Source organism: Melanostigma gelatinosum, assembly GCF_949748355.1.
Source record: "Melanostigma gelatinosum genome assembly, chromosome: 9".
Taxonomy (NCBI): domain Eukaryota; kingdom Metazoa; phylum Chordata; class Actinopteri; order Perciformes; family Zoarcidae; genus Melanostigma; species Melanostigma gelatinosum.
In genome coordinates, this window is record NC_136642.1 from 8,317,427 (window position 1) to 8,329,243 (window position 11,817).

Here is an 11,817-nt window from a genome sequence, read left to right on the forward strand (position 1 = left end):
GTTAAATACGTTTTTATTTATACATACTGTATACAGAGACCCGTCTATATAACCCTCGCAGCTTGTGACAACAATGAAACAGTTTGTGCTGTGAACTAATTCTTGCCTGAGGTGAAAGACAAATAGCCTCTGTTGCAAGCGTCAGTAAAGCAGCAGAACCTGTTGCTGTGACCACGGTGACTTTGAGAGTATTGTTTCCCCACAGGAGCCAGAAGCAAATGTCAGGAAGACGGAGCAGTTGTTTTGAAAGTGTTGCCCGAACAGCAGCGAGCTCCCCAGCGAGCAGCCTGCCTATTCATGTTGTGATCAATAACCTGCATGTGTAATCTCTGTCCACATGCAGCCACTTTGCTCATTAAAGGACCGACCCAGCCGGTCCTGGAGGGACAGAGCGTCACGCTGGAGTGTCTGTCCACTGACTCTGAACTCAACATCAGCCAGGTCCACTTTGAGGTCTTCTCCAAGGTGAGCCCGGCGGGAACAAATGGGTGGGTGGGAGGTTTGAGAAGTGGGTACATTTCAAAAGTTCTCACCATCATTTGACCGTGCTTTCAACATTGCAGTGCTGATGAGAAAGGACAGAGTGCTCGAGTGTTTAATTCCTATCGTTTGAATTTTGGAAAGTGAAACAAAAGATGAATCACTTAATTCTGTTTTGTTTTTACATACAGGCTGATACTGTACATTAGAAAAGAGTGCTCCCTGGACATTGGCACCCATGTCATAACATTCATAGCCTGAATTTGCAATGACTCTGCCTACATGGGCAATCAACTGCTCTATGCAAATATCAGCGCCGTCGAGCAGCTGACTGCTGTGTAGTCCAACACGGTGGAGAACACATGAAACATAACCCATCGGAATACTCCTCACAGTAGAACGTCATGCGATTCTATTCTTCTAAATATTTCCGTGTCAAGCTTTAATCAAAGTTCTTTCTTCAGTACATGCAGCACTGGCGTCCAGTTTGGCAGCGATCGTGGTGCTTCTATTCGATGCAGATCGAGCGGACTGCGGACCGGCTTGTCCTGTCCATCCCCCGCGCAGGAAGGTTCTACGAGGGGCCCTACCGCTGTGTGTCCTACGCCGGAAATGTGACCGAAGGCAAAGATGTGAGCGAGACGCCCTACATCTCCTCCCCGCTGCTGGACTTCAAAGTGCATTGTGAGTGCGTGGGTTGATATATGGGTGGGAGCTGTCTGTGGAACAATGACTCTGTATTTCCCTTTTGATAAATAAAGAAACCTTAGATGGTTTTTTTTTTTTTTTCAAATTATCGGCCCCCTGCAGAGGGAAAAGAGATTACAGCAGGACTCAGACAATAAGATAGGTACAACTGTGATTTACAAATAAGATACACAGCTTCTGAGTTGCACTTGCCAATGAGGAAATGCGTGGCATAGACAAAGAAGGAAGCATACAAAAAGTGACTGTAAACAGTCTGGGTGAGAAGACGGAACAAAGAAAGTCTGAAGCTTTGCAATTTCCAACCAGCAGGAGGGAGGGACACTTTTCCAGACACTGTGTGGATACAGCTTTCTTCACAGAGAGGGATAGAAAAACACATTGATCGTTAATAAGACAAGACACATCTATGCAATGCAGCTGCAGAGGTGTACAAGTAAATAACTGCAAAAAGCACAGATCCAGTGCAAACACGGTGTTGCTATGATAGGTTGACGACATTTGATTTCATTCTTTTTTTTTTTCCTCTGCACTCCAGGCTAACAAAAAAAAAGCATTCTCCTGGGTGGGGCTCAAGTTTGAAGATTTCAGTGTGGGGATACATATTTGCATAAAACGGCATCCATGGCTTGCAAGTCAGATTGTCAGTGTCCTCTATCTTCTCAGTGGCCATCAAATCGACCGTAATGCTGTTTGATAGGCTGCTGAGCCTCATGGGAGGAATCAATAAGCGGCAAAGATTAGAACGGACTAACGGAGAGAAGGAGACGCGGTGGGGGGGGGGGGAGAGAGAAGCCAGGAGCTCGATGGACGTGGGCCATCTATTGAGATGGAAGATGAGCCATTATTCACAACACTGCCTCTCTAAAGACTTCGATAAGATGAAGCCTATTATCATTATTATTGATCGCTTGAGACAGTCTGCACCTTTGGGAGGCATTCAAACTTGAGCCTGTATACTTAAAAGATCCGAGTGTTTTAGCAGCTGCCACCACTGCAAACATGTGTTCAGTCACGTTCTCTTGGAGAAATTTCTCGCTTCATTAACGCTCGATCGTTGTTCCTTCATTCCCGCTGGGCTGTAGACATGGGGGAGCTGTCACTGACGAGGGAAGGCTACACCAGGTACTTGAACGTCCCACAGGGGCTGAAGGTGCGACTCGGGGATGATGTGGTGCTGAGCTGCTCCGCCAGCTCATCGGAGGAGCCATTGTACTTCTGGAATAAAGACGTGAGAAAGCCTCCGGATTCTGCACGTCGGCAGTGTCCTCATTACGCTCAAACTTTGCATTCCCTCTCCAGCAGCTCCCTCCCTCCACTGTCGATGTGACCTCTTTATTTCCTTCCTGTCTTGTTCCAGTCTGTCTCGGCCAACACATTCTCATTCCTAGTGCGTCGCGTCGTACTGACGCTCCCAACTCGTCCCGTACTGACTTTGTCAGACCCTGAGGCGTCACCTTCTAACACGCTGGGTTGCCCAGAGCTCGGCCCCAGTGAACACGTGGTTAAGGTTGTGGATTTAAGCTAAATCCGTTGCTTAGGTTCAGGCAACACAGCAAAGGAACAAAAGAAAAGATGTCACAAACATCACTAATGTTACTTCAAAATGACTCAACACCTCTTTGGGATACAAACTCCGGTCTTGTCCCTTATTTCCCATAGTCTTTAGACTACAGCGTCATCACACTCCTGGAGCATTTTTTTTAAATGTCTAAAAAAAAAATGGCGGTGCGTCTCAAACAGACGCTAAAGGGTGCGTCGTGTGCGGGTGTCAGACTCCTCGAGGACGCTACAAAGCGTCTGTATTTCCCGCCCTAGGGATGAGAACAGGCTTTCTAGCTCCCTCTTTCTCTCCTGGCTTTGCTCACACCGTTCTTCTAATTTTCTCTCCTCCTCTTACACCGTTTCTCCCCCCGAGTTTTTCTCAAGCCACTTGTTTCCCCTCTCGGCTGTCGTCTTTCCATCCCCTCTTCTGAAGAAATGCTCTGTATTTAAGTGACCGGTTGGTTTAGGCCCACCGCTCGCTGGGGATTGCGGCTTTCCCACTTACAGAGGATTAATAGTTTAATGAGGTCTAGACAAGAGCCAGTCAACCTGAAAACAATTATGTGTATAGATTTCGAATGATTTTTTTCTTTCGTGTTTGGTTAACCAGGATTGAATTATTCAACTGGACCCTTCGCTGAGCTAAGAAACCCTCACCCGGGGGAAATTAAGACATCTCTGTGTAAAATGACAAAGTGACAATAGGCATGTAAGAAGACGCTGACGAGCTGGGAGATATACTCTGTGTAATATATGTCATAAAAATCACCGTTACCACAACCAGCAAGCCACCGGTGTAATGAAGCTCCGCAACCAGGACGATATCTTGGGAACAGGCACACGTAATTGGAAAGTTCCCCCTTTCGTTATTCTTTTTGATAAGTGGGCTCATGGTTAATATGCTTGTTAAAGGGTCACTGCTAATCCGGGTTTTAAATGGGCTTACAAGTCCAAATCCAATTCAGTGGACATTGTATACTGCTAATGCTGTTTGTCCTACACATATTCTTATGAGTTTATTGGGATTTTTTTGTTGGGGTCATTATTTGTGGAATCTACTGCACTTTGAAGAAGAAGAATTATTGTTAGCGTGACAGAAAGGTCCGTGGAAGAGAGGAATGATAAGATGAGATGGGGTGTTCGGTGGCTGTGTTTGTTCTCTATCTGTGAGCCTATACTGTATGCATGACAGGAGTGGATACGGGGCGAAAAGCGCCATCAAAAACGGCCCACTTTGACAGACAGCCACCGTGGGCACATTGGCCCCCGGTAATGACAGCAGGACAGAGGCAGAAACAGGCCACTGCTTAGGAAGCCAGTGGATTTGCATACAAAATGCTGCTTTGGCCAGACCTGGCCTTTATGGGAAATCCTCTTAATTCAGATCCATTCAAATTTGAAATGGGCTTTCTTGGCAGGAGCCGCAGCTCCCAGGAGCCAAATCATTTGCATGGTGTAATGTCTTTTTTGTGTTTTTTTTTTTTACCTCATCCCTTGTGTTCGTTTGTTTTCCAATCCTTGTGTTTGGCCTATTATTTGTTTCCTCCCATGTCGAGCTCTATCTCATAATAGTGCAGCTATTTCTGTGTCAACAATTCATCCCGCTCCCTCATCATCTCATTACGTGTTGTGTTAACAGTCTGTTGTTGTGGCTTCATTCTTCGCGGATGACGGTGTTATCTGGGTTATTGACTTGTGTCGATGTGTGTTCATTCGTTGGGATTACGACTCAGGTAAATACACTTCATTTAGGACTTTGGGGACTGTTCTCTGGTGGCCGTGCACCAGCAGTCTTTCTGTCTGCGCCCCACTGTTGTTGCCAATCTCTCCGTTTCTCCATTTTGTGTTCTACTTCGTTCTCTCTTTGTCCCTCTGTCACTCACACACAAATCCGCCCAAATAACACTTTTACTTCCTTTTCGTTCTCTTCCCTCTTATACACTCATGTCTGAAACTCTCTGTTTCTCTCTGTCGCCTAGCATCGTCTATTCTCCATCTTTCTTGTGCTCTAAGCTCAGCACAATTGTAATTTGTAGGAGTTTGTCGATTCTCTTCGGGCTGCAAACAATCCATCCAATATTTCTTTATTTTTTTCGACTTTCTGCCCTGCTTTCTGTTTGTTGCACTCTCTTACGCTCTCTTCTAAGGCTCCATATTTCTCTTTCAGGGTGACGACTGGATCCTGCCTTCCTCCACGCTGACGCTGAAGAAGATCAGCGCGATAGATGAAGGACAGTACACTTGCATAGCCCAGCATCCCTCTATGGAGTCACTCAGCAAGAAACGCACCATCAGCATCTCTGTGCTGTCAAGTAAGGGAAGACTACAGATCGAACTGGAAAAGTCCTGTTGTCCTTTATACTGACTGAGTGTAGAAAGGTCATTTCCCGCTTCTTCTTTCTAAAAAACGGTTTGGGTTTTCTTCGTAAATGCTGGGTAATTCCGCTCTAAGCAAAAACAAAAAAAACACTACTTCCTTTTTCAATCAGCTGCTTAAATGTGACCAAAAAGTTTTGGTATTTGTGTGCCATTACGTCATCGGGAGCATTATGCAGAAGTTCTCCTTTGCGAAAGTGCGTGTGAAACCTTTAAAGCCTTACATTTCCAAAGAAATAGCCTACGGGGTTAAGGTTTAATTTATCTGCACACTAGAATGATAATAAAAAGTAGAGAAAAGACTGTAATGCTGTAAAGAGAGGTGAGGACATTTTTGAAAACACCTCACACAGAAAAGGTGACAAAGAAGCCCGTATTGAAATTACCTTTAAAATGTCAAATGAAAATAGGTAAGATGATACCAGAGGACATTAATACATTTTAAATAAATAAATGGCAATGACTAAACTGCAGCAGCTTTAAGGATTAGAGGATCATTATTTAAACAGTGAAAGAAGCATTGATTTCTCCTGATCTTTCATTTATTTCTTCTTTTGACAGAAATGTCAAGTCAAACAGAAGTGCACTCTAGAGAAGGGCTTCTTAACCTTTTGTAACTTAAAGCCCACTTGTAATTGTTAAAAAATCACCATAATACAAAAATAATAATAATAATACAAGATGAAATAAAGGGGAGAAGAAATAAACAGGGATGTAAATTAGTGTTATGTCACCGTCAGCTGTAATGACCAAAATAAAATACACTGCTTACCCGTCACCGGCATGATGAATCCAAATGTGATTTGTTCAGAGTCCTATTTCTTCAGCGCTTGCTTTGGAGCCGTTATTGGCGCAGGGTTGTGTCTAACGTCACTTTGTCCTTTCGAGGCTAACAGTGGCAAAACACGCCTCCACCCGATGGTGGGTCGTGATCGGTGAGGGGCTTATTCAAACGGAATGGGTCAATTCAATGATGAGTTCCAGTTTGACGATTACTGAATTTGAAATTTTCAACAACACAAAACAACATTATACAAAAACAGAATTAATAAAACTAAATAAGTGAGGATTGGCTATTACTAAAAAGGTAAATTAACACAAATGGACAACAACAAAATAACCAAGAAACTAAGGCAAGTCAAAATAACAGCATTTTTATGTTAGCAAAAAAAAAATCTTTTATTTTGATCGAACCATGTTGAAGTTCCTCCACTAGTTGGCGCTCTGATGCCCACCACAGCTGCTTTCGCCTACACAGCGAAGAGACGCAGTCTTACAGATTAGTTGGAAACTGAAATTTGGGAGCAGGTTAGGTTCGGCTTTTTTGTGACTTCATTTTTTGTTACTAATTCCAACTGAGATTTAGATGCACCCATGGGTCTTTCTAACACCGTGAGAAAGTATACAGTGCATCATCGTGTTTCATAGGGATGTCTACGGAGAGCAGGCTTTTCTTTGTCTTTGTGAATGACAAACTGTCTTGTCTCCTGATTGGAGAACTAATTTCATTACAACATTATAGCTAATCCAATTTATGGCACTTCATCTGTCTTCATCATCTTCATCGTTGACCTGTGAGATGACTGCACTGTGTTAATGCCATGCAGTTTTTAAACACCATCCTCTCCCCCAGTAAGATTCATAAGCCTTGAAATTTCATTCGTTGAAATTATGCAACCTCTAAAAATGCAATGAAGCCAATGCATGTTATTTATTATGGTAGAGTCATCTCTTTACTTCTTCAATTGTCTCATTGGTCACTGCGCTCCACAGTTTCTCCAGTATTTTCTCTGAAGCACAATGTAGTCATTAAAAAAACAGTAATAATCTCTAGACGCTTGAATAATGGTTGGGGGGGATATGGCCAGCAAATGTTCCATGCCACTGCTGTTGCTTTGAGTTTGCACTACAATAGCAGTGCAAACCTTAAACAAACAGTCCTGGTGCCAAGAAATCCCCTTCACATCTGGAATACGGCTACTGTATATGAACAGGCAAACCGTGCGTTTGTTGCTGCTCCAAATCCTCTGAACCATAATTCTTCATTTTTTACTTTGTTAGGGATAATTCGGCATTTTAAAATGGCAAAGAGCAGACTTCTTGAAGACCGGTGCGGTGAGCGGCAGAATGGCCATCTGAGCTCTGCACAGACACTCTTTTCTTCCACAAACAAACAGGAAGTTGCCTTTAGATGCTTTGCCTGGAGGCAGGAAGAACTTGTAGTTTTGCCGATTTCAGAGTCCGTGTGATGCATGTTTGCCTTCATGTCTGACTGATCTGTCCCGCAGAGGATGCCCGCTGGTACGAGTCCAGTAATGGCCGTCTCGTGTTGATGACCTCGGCAGCGGCCCTCTCTCTCCTGGTGTTCATCCTCTCCATGAGTGTATTCCTGTGCCGCAGAGCCAAGCGCGCCAAGGCCTGCAAGGGACCCATGTAAGAAACAACTGTTTGAGTGTGTGTGCGCGTCACTTTTGTCTTTACTTGTGATCTGATCTTTTAAATAGTAATCTAAATCTGATTGATAAAGTGCCTCTGAGTGCGAGGGAATGCGTGCGCGTGTCTGATTTTTATTTTTATTTTTAACTGCGCTTCGTCCAGTCCTTTCTATTTTCCCCTCTCCTCCCGCAGTTTGACTTTATATTACGTTTATGGTTATTGCTGCAATATTTCATTCTGTCTCATGCGATAGAACCGAGGCCATTACAGTTACAGTGTGTGTATTTTGCCGCATGTGCCGGTGTGCACCTTGGTGTATACGTCACATTGTGTGTATGCGTCTTATATATTGCCGAGTGATCTTGCAGAAAACCTTTTTCACACATGTGCAGACTAGTGTCTGTGTGCTTTTATGCGTTTTGAAAGGTGTTATCGGTGTTGAATATTAAGGTCGATCTCAGCTGCCCTGACAGACTTTGACCCCGTCCTTGATCTCTTTCATGCTCCCTCCTCTCCCACGTGTTTCTCCACACTTTCTGCTTGTGGAGAGCCTGGGCTAATGGCAGCAGCTTCAATTCCGTGATCGTATTTAAAGTACATATAAAGGCGACAGCGATGATGAGAGCGGAAGCGAAGTCCAATTCAACCTATTGCTGACAGCATGTTAATGTGCACCATGACCCCATGCTGCTTCCCTTATTCACTTCTTTCCCAAAAAAAGAAGAATCTTCAAAGGACACAATTTCCATGAGTGCATGCTTTATACATGATCTCTGTGTCTTGGTGGTGGCCGAGAAGAAATGGCAGCATTTGCTGCCATATGTGTATATGAGCAGAGAGAGAGAGAGAGAGAGAGAGAGAGAGACTTTCACATCATGGCTACGTCGCTCGGTCCTAGTCTATAATTTCCTCACTTATGTTTTCTAGTGCCTGCTGGGAGGTCGATATACTGATAATAATGCTCCTCTGTCTTTCCTTCTCCCTCTTCTCTCGCCAGTGATGACCGGTCTCAGAAGAAGCCCATCTACAAAGCCAGTGTGGAGTCCCTGCCCTCCACCTGTGCAGACAAACAACCTCTGGTTTGACTGCACAGGCAGGTGGAAGGATGAGGAGGGGGATGGTCGGGGGGGAGTGAGTAAGAGGCGAGTAAGATGGAGCGGGTGACCAGAAAATGAGGGATGGCATGGAGAGGATCCTTAAAGAGGGAGGATGTGCAGGTATCAGGGTGGTCACATCGAGGCAGCAGACGGGGAGGAAAGGGGGTAAAAAGAGGGATGTTTGGAGACCGACGGAAAGGGAGAGCGAAGCTGGGTGTGAGAAAAACAACATGTAAACTTAAGGGCAAATGATTGCTTTAGAGGCACGAATGCTGCTTTGCTTGCGTGTATAGGCTGAAGTTGTGCATCTTGGCAATTTTCTTTTCATTTATTCTGCACTGTGGAAAACGGTGAGCTCCATTCTTAGCAACATGATGGGGGATTAATCTTGTGTACTGTAAGAGCTGTAAACACTCATCTGCAATTCTCTCTCTTTTCTGTCGCAAACATAATTGCTCAGCTGTGTATTATGAATGAGCCATTTGGTTGATAGGACAAGGTTTTATTTCGTTGATTTGTTTCCCTTTCATCCTCTTTTTCCAAAGCGGGAAGCAGCTTCTGTCAGAAGGTTAAAATAATCTTTTTACCGCCACACACTCTACATTTTATTTACTGTACTCTGGATTTCTTTGATATTAAATGGCTTTCAGAAAATATTCATTTGCTGTCCGCCTGTGTGTGCGCCACTCATTTTGTTCCATTTTAGCGTGACAAAAGAGGTTGACAAGTATTGACAACGTGAAAGCTGCACGCCCGCTGGGCCGAACATCTTCTCCATCCAATGCCATCTCAAGCTTGCATCAGTTTGTTTACCAACCTTCCCCTTCAGTGTGTAAGCCCTCTGAAGCAGTGACCTTTACTCAAAGTACTGTGCATGCTTGTGTTTCTCCCAATCCGCCTGCAGGCACAAACCCATTCTCAGCCAGTTCAGCTAACAAACATACTCGTGAACTGAAAACTCACACTTCAACACAGTGAGAATAGTAGTAAAGTCAGGTAACTTTAAAACTTTGCCCATCCATTATAAGAATCGGCAGGGTTAGCCTCCGGTAGTACCTCGATTTAGCCGATTCCGATTCCCCGCCAAAGTCATCATAGACTACAACTTCATCTTTCAAATTTTGTATCTTGTAACCCTTAATGCTGTCCCACAGCACCATCGCTTATTACCATAACCGTGCTCCGAACGCAAAGAATTTCATTACGCTTGTCTGTTGAAGTTATGTTGGGCTTTATGTGGTTTTATTATCTGTGTGTGGTTGACCGTAGGCCGTCGTTAATAATAGGCGAAGCGACAGTTTAACAATGACACTCCATTAACGGATACATGCGCCACAGAGCACAGCCAGGATAATGTTATTAAACTGATTATTCAAGCCCCCTGTACAGCTCGGCTCTGCTGCAGACACTCTTTGTCAGGAATTTTTACAGACCCTTTGTTTTTCTTTTTCCAACTCCACAAACGTCTGCTGATTTTATGTCTTCAACAAGCCCAGGAATAAAGAGGAAAACAGATGGGGCGTTTTGTTTTTCACCAAAACAGAAAGACGTCTCACAACATCTTCACGCTCTGCTGCAAAAAATACAATGTCGTAAATTGAAAATGCCCTCCTGCATGTGAAATGCCAGCGAGCACCATCTCGTTTTGGCCTTTGAGTCAGTCATGAGTGAAACGATGTGTGCTCCCAGTGGGCTTAGGTCCTGGGGCTTCAACTGGTTGGCCAGAAAAGACAAGACTTTGTATCAGGAGTTTCACACAGTGGAGCTGTCCCAGAGGTACAAGGTTCTGGTTGGGAGGGAGAGAAGTGTAGTTTACAGAGACATTTCGACCTTGATATAGTGCCTCGAGGATAAACCACCGGACAACGGCTTAGGGCGAGGCAGGATCTGTGCAGAGAATACAGAGAGCAGCCAAAGATATGAGCGTAAAGTCCAGGCAGGATGCAGATCTGTGACATGGCAACACCGGTGTCAATTAATCAGGTAGTCCTGACAGCCCTCGGTACACTGATCTACAAGTAAAGGTGAATTATACCAGACATGTCACCTCGTTGACTGATGCAACAAAGTGCTAGATATCTGTAGCCATCGCCCACTGCTGTTCTCGTCACGGTCACTTGGTTTTGTATGTGCATCCTGCATATGTTGTGTCAAATGGCTGAAAATGAAGGAGTGGAGTTCGCTGGAGAAGCAGGTGTTTTCCACTCATTACTTCCTGACAATGCCCCATCTGGTGCGGGGGCGGGGGGGGGGGGCTGCCTGCCTGCCTGCCTGCCACCGACTCCCTGCCAACTGGGGAACAAACACTCGTCGAGAGACTGACAGGGAGAGATGGGAATTGGGGGAATGAGTTGGGCAGACACTATCTTCACCAAAACAAGGTTAAAGCTTGTGTCAAGAAAGAAATCCACAGAGTGGAGAGAGAGAAAGAGCCTGAAGCAGAGACTTACAGATTTCACACAGATCTACGCAAAAGAGGTCAGATGTGAGCCGAGAGTTCAAAGCAACCTCATGGAAGAGTCGAGGGTAGAAATATTTATACTAATGCTAAAAGACAGCTTTGATGCTTTACTGCCTGTTTGAACCAAACTGACTGAAGTGTCAGGATTCGTGTCGGATGAGAGAGTGGCATAAGCAGATTTGAAACCCATGACATGCTATCTCCAAAATGACCAAAAGGGGGCGCCAAAGATAGTTAAAAACGCCTGGGAGGCTTCAAACCAGGGGTGGGCAAACTTTTTGGCTCTGGGGCCACATTGAGTTTTACAATTTGACAGACGGGCCGGGCCAGTAGCAGATGAATGGAGTGTTTGTGTGAACTAATATAAATTCCAAGTAAAATACATGACCTAAAAAGTAACTTGCATTTAATTTCAGTGGGAACAGTGCTGTTGGTCACCCTTTTTAACCAGTGCGTCAACGTTTGGTGTCAGTTTGGTTGTGGCAATTCTCAGAACAGATCTGAGGTGTTCATCAGTTAACTGGGATCTTACATTGTATTTTTTTTATTGCATAAATGCATTATTTATCATGCACTATAAGCAGTAATTTCTTACATCGTTTTTTGTGTAAAGGTTTATGACTGTGGTCTTTTTAGCAGTTTGATTCTTTGAAGGGACTATACAAATATTTGAGTGTCACGTCTAACATTATCAGAGCGCTGCTCTGTAAAGTCTTT

General features: G+C 44.4%; 1 protein-coding gene across 1 annotated transcript in view; it reads left to right on the forward strand.

Moving 5' to 3' along the window:
- Window positions 1–9,289, forward strand: part of LOC306782336 (uncharacterized protein) — a 9,749-nt gene extending 460 nt beyond the window's left edge. Inside the window, exons 2-7 of the mRNA XM_079275652.1 lie at window positions 344–465; window positions 945–1,164; window positions 2,271–2,416; window positions 4,898–5,042; window positions 7,395–7,539; window positions 8,540–9,289. Coding sequence (XP_079131778.1) covers window positions 344–465; window positions 945–1,164; window positions 2,271–2,416; window positions 4,898–5,042; window positions 7,395–7,539; window positions 8,540–8,627 — 866 coding nt within the window. The 3' untranslated portion in view covers window positions 8,628–9,289. The remainder of the gene's footprint in view (window positions 1–343; window positions 466–944; window positions 1,165–2,270; window positions 2,417–4,897; window positions 5,043–7,394; window positions 7,540–8,539) is intronic.
- The last annotated feature ends 2,528 nt before the right edge of the window (window positions 9,290–11,817 follow it).